Source organism: Elephas maximus, chromosome 9 (assembly GCF_024166365.1).
Source record: "Elephas maximus indicus isolate mEleMax1 chromosome 9, mEleMax1 primary haplotype, whole genome shotgun sequence".
Classification (NCBI taxonomy): domain Eukaryota; kingdom Metazoa; phylum Chordata; class Mammalia; order Proboscidea; family Elephantidae; genus Elephas; species Elephas maximus.
The window spans coordinates 46,198,635-46,213,634 of record NC_064827.1 but is presented as its reverse complement, the minus strand read 5'-3'; the positions used below and the strand labels follow the sequence as shown (position 1 = coordinate 46,213,634).

At 33.5% G+C, this 15,000-nt stretch overlaps 1 protein-coding gene across 2 annotated transcripts in view; it reads right to left on the bottom strand.

The window, feature by feature from the left end:
* Window positions 1-15,000, bottom strand: part of ZCCHC7 (zinc finger CCHC-type containing 7) — a 272,556-nt gene that overhangs the window by 19,776 nt on the left and 237,780 nt on the right. For both annotated transcript variants that reach the window (XM_049896565.1, XM_049896566.1), the window contains exon 6: window positions 12,785-12,820. In XM_049896565.1, coding sequence (XP_049752522.1) covers window positions 12,785-12,820 — 36 coding nt within the window. The remainder of the gene's footprint in view (window positions 1-12,784; window positions 12,821-15,000) is intronic.

Below are 15,000 nucleotides of genomic sequence, written 5' to 3'. Positions count from 1 at the left end.
TTGTAGATTTTAGAGATTAGACATTGATCAGATTTGTCATAGCCAAAACTATTTTCCCAGTCAAAGCACTGCTTCCTTTATGAAGTGTTTTAAGCTTTTATTTTTTCTCAGGGGAAAAAAAAGTTCAACTGTATTCCAGTGGACATTACTAATTTTCTCAACATTCTAAAAATGCCATTAAAACTATATGCATAATGATACACATATAATATTGTTAATGTGTTGAAAAAAAAAAAAAAACTATGTCATGTACCCAACAGCTCCCAATCCATTGGGTAATTCCTTAATTAGGCAGATTTTTGAAACATGTATTATGTACACAACAGACCGGAACGTCTCCTTTGGAGCATTTTCTAGTCTATCGGGTGATTACATCATTAAGCCACACACGCTACGTAGAAAAAAATCCTTATGAAAATTCATGAAAAAATGTACAGCACATCATTAGCATGCAACAGACGAGTATGCTTTTGATATTTTCTCTGTTAAAAAAAAGATACATGAAGTAATTAATCCAGGTCATGAAAACATGAGAAAGGTACCAGACACTGGTAAAATGAAAACTGCAAAAAATTGCATCTCTCATGGTTTAAAGCTGAGAGTAATTTGCTTTATTGGAAAATGGATTCTAAAACAGTGTTCATTTGAATTGCAGCAGAATAGTGTTGCTTTATTGATTCGGTATTTGTTATATACATGTAACTTCTTTCCTGTCTCTTCCGGATAGTCTTAAGTTTTACAAACCAATGGGTTGAAGGTTGCAAATGACCAGCAGTAAAACCATTAATTATTCAAGTCCTTGTACTATTGATGTTTGTATACTTATGTCTTCATTTTATATAATCCTGAGTTTAAGGGATTGCATGAGTGTACCTCTTTTCAGTAAGTAAAACACACGTTAAAGTAACATGGATAAATATAAATTGTTGGTATAACTCCTAGTAGTTGAAAGATTATATATTCACAACATTTAAGTACTAGGCAAAATCTAAAAGATAATAATTTGAAGACTAAAATAAAATAAGCATGTTTTATAAAAGGGGGCTATTAAAGCTATTGATTTATGGCTTTATTTGGGTAAATGCAACCCCCCCCCCAAAAAAAAAACCTAAGTAAGCAGAGAACAATGACCATATGCAAGACAGTAAGGATCACAGTAATTCACTTCCTGAATGTTGCAAATCTTCATGGTAAAAAGCATCCCAATTTTCTCCAAAGGCAGTGGCATTTATTCACTGGGCCATAGCTAATTTTACATGGAATGCAAAAATGTTAGTTTAAGTTTAATTTACCACTCTATTTAAATATTTCCAATGTAGCTTTCCAACTGCAGAGCTATCCCTCCGTCTATTTTAATTTTAAAGTAAGTTAGCAAAAGCTTCCTTCTTAATCCCCAGAGACTACCTACATAGTGACACAAATGCACAAATTTATGACAGCAACATAAATGCTCTTCTGAAGTAATGTGCAACATTAAGTGAAAATCGTTTCCTGGAAAGATATTATAGGTATCTATATTTTATTTGCCATCTTTAAACATATCTGGGTCTTTATGGCCTTATTTTAAAAATGTATTTCCTTTTTATATTTCCTGGTGCAAATGGACTGCATAAATAAGCAATGTGCTATGAGGCTTCAGACCAGCCGATAAAACCTTTCAATTTTCATGCCAGCTTCTTCTTTTGTAATTCAAATCCGCCTGGAAACTGGCAGCTCTGAAAACTGAAACAAGCACTGCCACAAATACCTTGTAATGCTATCGACCTTGTCTGCCCATGCAGTGAGAAAGGGGGATGCGTATGTGTCTGCAGCCATCCAGATAACACAACTCATTTTTTTGGGGGGGGGGGGTGGCGGTGGGGGGTGGGGATAACAGAAGCCAGCCCCAGACTGTGCACCAAAAGCAGTCATTACCAGGCGAGCTGCAGAATAAGTCTCTTCAGAATACACAGTGCATTTAAAAACCATATATGAGGCTGAGCCACTGCTGTCATTACCAATTTTAATTTAGCTCCTTCAGTTTGCCAGCCAGATAAACTCTTTAGTGCTGTTTTTTAATCTATTTGCCGCATTTTAAGTTTAAGATTATAGTAATATGGGCAGGAGAAGGAATCACTTTTAGGGGAAATAAAGAAATAGATCCGCTTATCGGCGCCCATCAGAAAGTTCATTAATCAGCCAGGCTTTGTGCCCTCTAAATTGAAAGGTTAAATAATCCTCTCAGGAATATTTCTCAGCCCCTCCACCAATTGTCCAGAGAGGAGCTGCCATTCATAGCATGCGGGATCAGTGACAGGGTATCTTACCACTGTTTGGACCCCAAACAATGATGGACAAATGGCCTGGTTTACAAAGAAACCTTTTAGTACATGGATGGAAAAGGACCACAAGCTTTGATGCAGGGTGGAGGGATGAGGAGGGCGTGGAGAGAGGGTGTGGGGGGAAGGGACAGAAAAGAACATATACATGGATATTTGATCTGAATGTTTCTTAGGGTGGACTATAAAATATAAAACCACATTAATATATATCTTCTGACTATATGGAATGCTTAACATATTCAAATCTGCTTATATATTTTACATATAAATCTCCATTGAAAAACTATAGAAGAATGGAACCACAGTTCTATTATATTTATTAGCAAATACACAGGGGATCCAAATAAACCCCAAGGTTTTCATTTTTACCATAACTCTACATGACTTACAACCCAAAGCATCTCCTCCATCCTGCTTATTCTACTGAAATACTCTTAACCACCAGTCACAGAAGCAGGGAATTCCTCTGATGTAAGGACCTGTTTTTTGCTTTTATTTCATGCTCCATCTTATCTCCATGAGTATATCTCCATGCTTGTCTCAAAATAAGGAACAAACGTGGAACAGAAATGCTCTTTGAAAGAATGCAAACCTTATGCACTGAGAAAGTCCTTAATTATGTGTTGCCTTTTTTGCTGGAACTATATGAGAGTGAATGACTCAGGAGCCTGCAAAACAACTGACCAAGCTCTTGTGCCATAACATTCCGCTACAAAATCAGGCTGGTTTCTGGCACCAGTCATGTGAAGGCATCAACTGTTTTTATCAGATGTGCAAAGACCCGGTGTGCTACTTTGTTTCATTCCTCATCAGATTAACATAAATCCTCTACCTTCAGTAGACAGCTTTTTTTTTTTTTTTTTTATAATTGTGGTGTTGGTGGGTGAATTTGATTTTTTATATTATTCTCTTCACTTATAGAGGAAGCAAAGATGTATATAATTTCATTTGCTTATGAGTAGTTAACTATAGTTAGATGGTGTTGACATTATCACTTAAGCATTATACATTTATTAAGTTGATATCTATTTTTCAAAATGATATCACCGCATCTTTGCCAAACTTACTGCCGTTGAGTTGATTTCGACTCAAAGCGACCCTACAGGATAGCGTAGAACGGCCCCATGGGGTTTCCAAGGCTGTAAATCTTTATGGAAGTAGATTGCCATATCCTTCTCCCTTGGAGTGGCAAGTGGGTTTGAACCACTGTCCTTTCGGTTAGCAGCCAAATGTTTAACCGCTGCGCCACCAGGGCTCCTTACATGGTAAATATTTTACATAATCATTTTCATTAGAAAAGAAAATGGCCTAAATACTTTTGTGATCTAACCTCGTTTATTATTATAAAGATTTTTAGGTAAATCAAATTAAGAAAATAATTCAAGTTTGCTATACTTAATTAAAGGTTCCTAACCTACATTTCTAAAAAAGAAGAAAACAAGTATAAATAATTAGAAAATGAAAGCTGAGGTAAATGATTCTGTTAACAAAGGATACTTACTGTAAGAATTCTAATTTCAACAACTATAAGAAGAAAACATTTTTTGGAGACATAGCATACAGGTCATAACGAACCTCCTCATTTGGGAAAAAAGCAGTCTTCTTAAAAGATACATAATATGAGTCTGGGACATCAGTGCAGGTGTCATCTGTACAGGTGTGATGTGTCTACAGGTTTGCTATATTATAGCTCATGTGCCCGGCACTATGTCAAGTACTTTTTATTTATCATCTTATTGCACACTTCTAACAATCCTATAAGGCATTATCCCCATTTTTCACGTGAAGAAACCAAAGATCTGTGAAGTTAAATACTTTCACTTGATCCCAAAGCTGGCATCCTTCCATGTATATTATGATATAAAACACTCCCTTGTAATATCCTCAGAAGTATGCCTGCCCTTCAGGCAAGTTTTTCTCAGGACTTCAGTAAAATGAACAAAATGTGGTGCAACTGTGGGAGATGATGTGCAGCTGAAATCAAGGAAATGTGAGGGACCCAAGAGAGACAAAATTGGGTTTTTATTGCATAAACAAAGTTGAGATATGGTCCAAAGCTTCGTTCAGCTGACCAAAAAGGATGTGGGGTAATCAAAAAATTAAAATACATGTAAAGGAACATATTTATGTAAAATGGGTATTTATAGACATGGACATATTACAAAATTAAAAAGCTGACCTTATAATCTGTCCAATAGATTCTGTTCTATGCGTTTTTTAAAAAGGAGTGAAAGTAAACTGATAGCATCGTTACCAACTGAAAAACACATGTGAGTTCTTTATACAAAGCTAAGTTAATATAGGAAACCCTGGTGGCATAGTGGTTAAGAGCTAAGGCTGCTAATCAAAAGGTTGGCAGTTCAAATCTATCAGGCACTCCCTGGAAACCCAATGGGGCAGTTCTACTCTGTCCTTTAGGGTCACTATGAGTCAGAATCGACTCGACGGCAATGGGTTTAGTTTTTTGGTTTTTAAGTTAATATAAATTTCTGATCATTTCATTTTGAATTATTCTTGTTTTTGAAATGTGATCTACCAGTGTATTTGTGTACCAATTAAGGTGAAGCTGCAGTTTAGTTCCAAAGATACTTAAAAAAAAAAAAAATTTTTGTTAAATATTCTTAAACATGTAGCATTTTACTGCATATAACATTTTTGATATTTTTTAAAAGCAAGAGTTGTTGGTCTTAGAGCACCATTGCCAAGCTCAAAATGGCCAGAAGAAAATACTTTTATATGTACAAAAACACACATAATTCTCATGACTCTTTAATATGTGGGGATCAAATGACAAACCTGAATGATTTTATAAAAAAATCACCACTCTTAGTCCCTTGAGAGACTGTACTTTTGAAACTTCAAACTTAATTCAGCTTAAATTTGTTATTGCAGTTTGTTACCATAACAGAAAACATAACACTAGTACAGAGAGATCCTTCATGTCAGCAAGTCAACAGGTCCTTTCAGGAGTCTTTTCCTACAGATTATTCAAATGACTGACCAAAACCCTTAAAGGTTATGGTTAATTGCGACTTAGAGTAACTAAGTGATTTATAAATACTTAAAACCTGTTAGGAATTACTTGATTCTTCCACATCATTCACATGCATGGTCACTAAAAGGAATGCTTAATACAAATATCATTGGCCCTGTACACTTTATCTAGTTTTAGCCCTGCTGGGGCAGTGGTTAAGCGTCTGACTGCTAACTGACAGGCCGGTGGTTCGAACCTACCAGCCACTCCACGGGATGAAGATGTAGCATTCTGCTTCTGTAAAGATTTACAGCCTTGGAAACCCTGTGGGCAGTCCTAACTCTGTCCTACAGGGTGGCTATGAGTCGAAATCGACTCAGCACCAACAGGTATCGCTGCACTAAAATGTCCAGAGAAAATTATGACAAGTTCAATTTTAAGGATTGGCAGGAATCATATGTTCAAAGTTCAAAGTACATATGAAAAATAATCACTTGAATACACTAAAATTATTCTGCATTATACTTCTATGCTCTTTTATAGTTAGCATGACAAAAATAGGCATTACTCAACATTTCAGATTTTGAAACCACGATTTATCATATACTCAGACATTGTGCAGCGGTAAACTGCGTGAATCTTGAAAATTTTAAGGCTACCTACTTATATTTACATTCATTTTTGCCATAGCAGGGGCGCTATTTCAAAGTGTAGAGTTGTGAATCTTTGGGATTATATGAATAATGTATGTTTTTTAAGGAGAAAAAAAGTTTTTAGGTGTGTTATACACATTAAAATTATGAACACATACAAATGGAATTTATGAATTACCACAAAATTAAATTTAATTATCAACAAGAAATTGCCCCTATAATGACTATAATTTGTTTGTAAGTGAAGGTGAACATAGCTTGGGAAGAAAGGGTAGTAAAAATTCTAAATGTAATTCTCCATCTTTTTTTCATTCTCAGGAGAAATATTTGTTAACAGGAAGAAAATATAAATGATCACAAGTATTTCTTAAAGCTTATAAAACAGAAGTAAAAATTGGAGCTCCTACAGTAAATACGTAAGTCCTAAATGTAACGGTGGATGTGTCCAGTCACTAAGGGGCAGACAAAAAGCACAGGAACTTTTTTTTGTTAAACCAAAGTTATTGTTAATGCTACAGATTCAGATTTAGTTAATTATTGTGTAACACACAGTATAAAAAAATGAATAAATATCATTATGAAGGGTGATTAGGACATTAAAGATATTTAGAAGATGGCAAAAACACAGCTGCTTTGATGGCAAAAGTACAGCTGCTTCTATGTAAAACATTTATAAGGAGTCTTTTTCTAAACTGTACGAATGCTGCGCACTTTCCATTGCTTGATTATTTGAAATACTTAAATTAGCATTATTGCCATAAAGCACTTGATAATATTTAAATATGTCAACCCAAGAAAAACCTACTCAAAATATGCCATATTGATTTCCCAGTTAAACAAATTAACTTTTGTATTAAAATACTGAAAATCACGAATGTTGGGAATGGAGTCTTTGAAGGGGTATATACTGTGTATTCCTCTGAGAAGAAAATATTGAGTTCTTCCCATAAATAGAAACGATATTGATATTATTCTCCCAATAAGCATAAATAAATTATATCCAATCACTTTATTCTATCCCATTCAAAAAATAAATATGTATACATACAATTTCCAAATGTGTGAGGAAACAATGTAAGAAGAAAAATAAAATATGCATTTATAATTGAGAATGTTCACTTTCCCCCCTTCCCTTTACAGAAGCTTTAGAAAATTGCTTTTTGATGATCTGGCAAATTGTATTTATTTTTAAATGAATCTCATTTATTGAGATTGATAATTCCAGGTTTCATTTGCTTTGAAATTGCGTTTTCCAATTGCTTCCAATGGTAAGTTCTGACAAAATGTGGTCCAAGATGCTAGTGAAATAGAGATGTAAAACGAGAGGAAAAAAAAAAAAAGTCCGTTGACCTACTCTGTAAAGGTAGTACTTATCTTTTATGCTAAATTCAGAACATGGTAGGATTGAAGAAAAAAATTACAGCATAATTTTTACACTAAATTCTTCCAGAACAAAGTGTTTCAGTAAATATAAAACTATTAATAAACATTTTCCATTTGAAAAATCTTGAATTTTTTTTCACTGTACAAATGCATTTCCTGTTATTAGAGGTGGAGTATTAGAAAATAAACCATCAGCGCTTACTCAGAAAATTCTTAATTATTCAGACACGAAGTAACCTGAAAGATAAATCAGTCTGACTTACTTTGTAGCACTACAATAGAAAGATGGCCCTAAGGTACTAGCAGGGACTCATTAAGCAGTAAGCAAGGTCTGCATAGGCTTAACTGTGTTTACTTACTAATCTGTGGTGATCAATTTCATAAGGGTTTCACTGCATCTTTGATGTGATGAAAAACAGGTGAAACTGCACTACAGATTAGTAAATACAAATAAACCCATGTGATCTTGCTCATTGGGTAATCCGTCCCTGGGTACTACAAAATAGTGACGTGCCTTGTGAATCATCAAAGGACAACTATGTTCAACTCAGTAATGTTTTAGTACTAAGGGCATTTTAAATAAAACCTAAATCTCTGAAAATTTGACAAGGAGATGCAATGCCTCCATAGCAACACTTGGTCAATCAAAATATTGAAACAGCAACACCAAGCATAAAGAAAACAAACAAGAAGTTATTCATGAGTATTCCTGGCTCCCGAGGGAGGTGGCAAAATGGATTTAAACCACCAAAATTAAAACTTTCAAAATGAATTTGCAAAGTGTTAAGTTTATGATAATCTGTGTGCCAGGCCTCCAAAAGTGGTACAAGGACCTAGTTAGGTCTCACTCTATTTTGGAGCTATTTAATATTTTAAAATATAACATGCGGCCAGTTCTATTTTTCTTAGACAAAAGAAAACAGGAAGATCTATCACTTGGTATCTACTGGGTGGGTGGGTTCTTGCGGTTTTGCAGGTCTGCTTATGCAGCCAAGGAGCTCTCAGAAAAGTATTTAGGATTCACAACGTATATCCAATTAAGAGAGAGAGAGATTTTTTCCATAAAAAGAAAAGATTCCGGCTTGGGACTGACTTTTTAAAACTCTTTATTTCCCATTTTAAGTTACTTTAGAAGACAAATATTTCATTTAGCTTTAGGCAGTTAGAAAACTGTTACCTACCCTACCTTACATCACAATCTCAGGATAAAGAGTTTCGTATAGCTATAGCCTCAGAACTTCCAAATCCACTTTCATATTCCTTCCTGCTGGACTATAAAACATAGCTCTAAAGTTAAATTCAAATCTGTTGACATTTAGGCCTTTTCTACCTTCTGGTATGGTGTAAAATGCTTTAAAGAGTAATACTGTCATTTAGTGTAAATCTCTCACTTCCATACTATGAAAACCCAGAGAGTGTCCTTTAAATTGATGCTCTCTAGTAAAAAAAACTGAGCAGCTAAATTAAATGAACTATTGTTAATTATGGCCCATAACATATAATCTGTCATTCAAACAGGTCAGGTAAGACTGCTTGATTATTAGTGAACTCTGACCATAAGCTAAAATTTTCCCCTGCCAGAAAGGAAAGCACGGAAAATCATTACTCTCTCCCTTTCCCTAACAGGAAATATTTTACTTTTCTAAGTGTGAACACCAGGCATTCTAAACATTATATTTAAAGAAACACTTGAGACTTAATTTTTTAAAAAGTTACATTTGCTTCCTATTTATATTCTTACTTAAAATAAAAGGTTGTAGGTTGTAATACATTTTAACAGCACACACAAAGAAATCTAAGGGCAAAATTAAACATAAAAGATACATTGTCCTTTTTGGTTCTTAACACATACAGCCCCAAACAGCAAAGTCCTGGTTACTTTTTAAAGTAAGTAAATTAAAAACAAGATTAACAAACTGTCCAAAGCATGTCAAATTATAGCCTCCATTAGTAAAAAAATTTTGTTGGTTGTAGAACTCTGTTGGTGCTCATTTTGGCCTAGGATTTTTAATAGAAATGAGACTAGAAATGACAGGGGATGGGGAAAGGGACTTTCCTTCTTGAATACTTAAAGAGGGAAAAATTAATCTAGAATGAGTTATTTGAAAGATGAAAAAGAATATTCAAGGCCAAGCTTTACTAAAATCTGAAAGTATAGCAGAAATTAAAATACAAGAACAGTGTTGTATTATTGAAGATTTTTAAAACTTTCTAAACACTTTTAGAAGACATAAAAACATTAACTATTGGGGGAAATTATTTAATTGCTGAATAAAAATTCTTTTTTTATGCAGATCTCTAAATAATCTAAAGCCACTAAGTTATATAACATAATTTTATAACAATTAAAATATAAAAAGAAAAATGGTATAGCCATATAAAACCCAAAACCCAGTGCCCTCAAGTCGATTCCGACTCATAGCGACCCTATAGGACAGAGTAGAACTGCCCCATAGAGTTTCCAAGGAGTGCCTGGCGGATTTGAACTGCCGACCCTTTGGTTAGCAGCTGTAGCACTTAACACTACGCCACCAGGGTTTTCAATATATAGTGGTTATAATATATGCTATATGCCATATATGTTAATGTAATTTTAGAATTTTATTAACCTGCACCTTTCAGAATAGTGGATTAATTTTTATTAATGTAGTGAAGTCTAGTCAAGTTTAGTTAAAAAGTTATTCTATTCAGATACAAGTAGTTACCCAACCGAAACCTATTGCTGTCGAGTTGATTTTGACTCACAGGGACCCCATAGGGCAGAGTAGAACTGCCCCACAGGGTTTTCAAGGAGCGGCTGGTGGATTATAACTGCCGACCTTTTGGTTAGCAGCCTAACACTTAAGCACTGTGCCACTAGGGCTCCACAAGTAGTTAAGGAGGCTTTACTTTATTACCTCTCATGAAATTGCTAAAAATAATGAATATTTCTTTTCTATAACATTTTTCTTACTTCAGAATGTGTTTTAAGAAAATTTTGATTTGGAACACTTCACAAATCTCTTTAGATGTCACCATAGTACGTGACTTCATTGCCTTTCTTATGTCTTTGGCAAATAATATTGTTTAAGTTATGGCCTTTTTTTTTTTTTTTTAAAATAAAGTGATTTCTTGTATTTACTAAACTTAGGCTGCTCTGTAAATGACCTTCCAGTCCTACTGGCTGGGAGGCACATAAAAGACACTGAAAAGTTCCCAAATGTAAACATTTTCAAACTGGATACATTAATCAATTTTTTCCCCAAAAAGCACAGTTCATTTGGGTAAGTAATGTTGGTTTTTTGTTTAGAAAAATAAAGTAATAATTAAGTGTAGAAAGTTCTGGAGTTTTAAGCAGACTGGTTTAAATGATTACACAGTTGCAGCAATTCTAACCTAGGCTTCATTGCTTGGTCATTGCTCTGACTGAATCCACATTCAAGTGTGAGGGCTGCTGTGAGTCAATAGATGGCAGTCCATCGCCTACTAAAGGAGCTGAAGATGGCTAAAATCACCATGCATCTTGGCTTTATCCAGGATTGACTACTGCTTATTACACACATTTGGATATTTCCTATATACTGCTAAGATACTTTACATAATTATTTAACTATTTTACTTTAGATGGACTGATATATATATGCACATATTTATTTTTATGTTTATAAACATACTAATTTTATATTTAGACTTGCATAGTAATTATTAATTTAAACTCAATAATTATGAAGTATAATAGTCACTTCAATATTATTTTGAGAAATTAATCAGGATTCCAGATTGGGATGAAATGCTTTTCCAAAATAGTTAGGCTATATGTTAATTCCCCAAAACGTAAATCCATTTTGCTTTCTATTTTGTTTTTTCCTAATTATTCTTATAATTTACGTTTCTGAAAAGCTACCATATTAAGCAAACCTTTAAATACTTTTACTGTTATATTGAACATCAATTTCTAACCTGCTATGACAGTTCTATAGAAAACATAGTTACAAATAATGAAAATAGTGGATTTAAAATAGTAATTTCCATGCTTCAAGTTTCCAAGATTAGAATTCTCTAATTAGGGGAGAAGGGGAAAGAAATGCAATGTCAAATCCATTAAGATATTATACAATAAAAATACAGATGGAAAAATACTGCTATGCAGCTACAAAGAATGATTCTGTGATCTTGAAAGGTATAATACATGATTCGGTTTCAATCAACTTGAGGTTGTAAATTTTCACCATAGTTTTTTTTATGTTAGGATAAAAAACTGCTACATAAACACAAAGAGAATGAATCCATGAGCAACAGCTATGATATATATGTATAACATATATGGTAACACACAAACACATATATTAAACCAAAGCTTTTACCAAGCTTTTTGAGGGATAGGGGAGGAATTACAGCATTCTATTAAGGATCTTTAAATAAAGTGATAACAAAATAAAGCAAACCACCTAATAGACTTTGACTTTGGGTCTATGACAAACCGATCGGTAGTCTGAGTCTACCTGTTGGTTTACTTTTAGTTCTATAAGAGGAGAGCAGTAGGAAGACATGTTTTATAAAAACTTTGTCTTTCCTACTTTACTACCTGTCTTGCCATGAACAAAAACTTTTTAATACCCTAAACTTTAAGGAACAGCTTTTAATTACATCATATAATGGTATATATAATTTCAAAAAGTATTATCTCTTAAATACATTTAATACATTAAAAAGAAATGACCAATTAGGGCTATGGTAAATTATTGAAATATAAACATGTCAAATATTAAAATTAAAAGTAAAGTGACTTCATAATATTGATCATTAGCCAATTAGATTCTACAGGAAACTAGCTTTTATGCTTCTACTTAGCTTAAAATCATAATTTAAAAAACCCCAGAAAATTGAATAACTTGTATGGCTACTAAGCAGGTATTTATATTTATACACTTTGAATAATAAGTCAAGAGGGGCTTGAGGATATGACAGTTGAATTGTTCTATATGAAAGATATATTAAGCTTTTTTCTAGCTTCATTAAAAATGTGTAATATTTCAGTAAAGTCAGAAAAAATGGTATTGGTAAAGTCAGAAAAATAATATTGGAAGATATTGTGGACTATATGCTTGTGGACTATAGATAACGTGGCATTTTTAAGATAATGGATTACTACTTTTTTTTAAGGCTCGCAGCATACTTTTTCCCTTTAATTTAATGAATGTAGTCTGGGAACACTGAGAGATACCATGATGTAATCATCAAATGATGTGAGTAATAAAAAATAATCAAAATCTTTTAAGAACAGGAAGATAAGAGGATAGGGTAGCAGGGAGGGGAGAAGAGAAAAAGTATATTCCTGCTTTCTCTGTATAAAAACTCTTCAGATGTTTATTATCTTCCAGCAGGAGATGCTTGTCTATATTTTATGGTCAGCAGTTCAGAGAAGGGTAAATAGGCTGGGTCTTGAGGAAAATAAAAAAGGTGTTTCTACTCACCGTTAGGTGATACTGCCTCCAGATTTCTGGGCAAGCCTGGAAAATAAAAATATTGATCAGCTGGGAGCATGAAACAAGGTACTTTACAGCCTGTTGGTTTTGGCATAACCCAGCATCCACCAGTGTCGGTCACAGGAAAATAAGAAGCTTAACAGAAAGGGTCTGCATTTCAGCTTCAAAAACCTGGCTAGACAGTTTAATTGAATTTTACACTGGTTTAACACACTCCCTGCCATTGTCAGAAAGCCAGTAACAAAGTTTTCTCTCTCTTTTTTTCTTTTCAGGTTAGAAGTTTTAGGCACTAAGATGTGATTAAGAGCCATAACTCAGTTAAACTGATAAATGAACAGCAGTAGTCAGAATCAATAAAACTCACCAACTATATACCTTTTAAAAGAACATTCTGAACTTTGGTAGTATGGCAGAAAATAATTTAATAGCAACTGCTTTTCAAAGAAAACTTCACAGTGGAACAGATGTATATTTCTGATGTCTATTGTCATCTTTTACCTAATCACTTGGTGTTAACATTCAATGACCTATGAAATAGAGTACAGTAAAAAGAGAATCAAAAACAAGACAAAAAAAAAAAAAAACAAACCCAAGAAACTATAGTCTATGTTTTACCATGGCCTTTTCCCTTAAAAGTTGAGTCTTTTCCATCTTTACATTTGTAGTGAATTAACTTTAAAAACCCAACAAAACTCAATAATTTCATGAAAGATGGACTTACTGAAACCCAGATAGGTGACAACAAAACAAATAAACAATAACCAGTTATTAGGAGATGTTTTCTTATGAACACCCACATAAACCTTCTTTTCTCATACCTAAACTAAGACTCCGTTAAGGAGACACTTTTTTGAGTCAAGTTCTTTATGTAGCCTGTTTATCATTTTCTCAGAAAAAGAACTGCTAACAATAGAAAGTAGTGTTTTTTTTTTTTTTTTAAATTACTATATCACTGGTTTAAATAAATTAAACCACCAAGTTATATAAATGGAAATTCTTAAAGTGAATATAACCCCCCTCCAAAAATTTTTTTTGGGGTTATAGCTTTTGTTTAAAAATGTCTATGTATGTGTATATGTACACGCACACACATACATGTAAACACCACATGTGTGCCTAAAACTAGAATGAGTCAAGTCTATTTTTTAAACCCTTACAATCTTTGACACACACTTCTGAAGTAACTCTTTACCTCATTTGTCACTCTTTCATTTATTTTTCAGGGTAGTGATAAAGCTAACAGAGAATTTATACAATATGAAAGCATTATGGGTATGACAATAATTCAGAAAATAACTTTTGGATGGCAAAATTCCTACTGACTATACCATCATAAATGATTAGAGAAAAAAGAGTAGATATGCCCCAACTACGCTGAAAATTTTATTCAGTAAGTATTTTAAGCTTAAGTATCTTATGTAAGTTTCTGTAGAAAGGTGTGGAAATTATTGTTTAGTGGGCAGCTTTCCAATTTTAATTTCATATTCATGGAAACGAAAGTGTCTAACTAAAATAGAACTACATACACACAATGATTTCTGGGATGAACAACACTGATCAAAAGGAAACTATTAAAAAAAGGTAAAAATTAGCTGCAGAAGGCAAAGAAGATCATGCTAGTACCAAATGACAGCCACAAACTTGTAGGCTACCAAGGTTCTTAAGAATGGTATACACAAACTTTTTTATAAACATATTTACACGCAAAGCTCTAATGCACAATACACCTTTAAATATTCATTTTCTACCTTCTATCATAAGCTTTTTGCTGTGTATATATAATTTGAGTTGGATTATTGTAGAGATAAGCAAGCAGTTATTTATACATTAGTTATGGATAGTTCTTGATTACCACAGTGCCCTCAGAATAATACGGTTGAAAAATCGCAATCACTGAGTTGTCATACACTGGCAGAATGCCACTCTACCATGTGACCTTTTCTTGTGTTGCAGCAATTTAGTAATAAAAGAAAGAATTACTTGGTTTTGAACAATCATCTGGATTGCTCTGTACATGAAGATGATGCCTGATACAGAAAATTAGTAGTGAGAAATGTGAAACTTCTTTTCTCTTAATAGACAATGGTATTACAATTAAAAAATAAAATCCTACTTGACTATCTCATAAGGACTTTTACTCAACATTCCCATGCATAGTTTCATTTTACTATTTTCTACGCAACTTCCATATAAAGTTAAAAAGA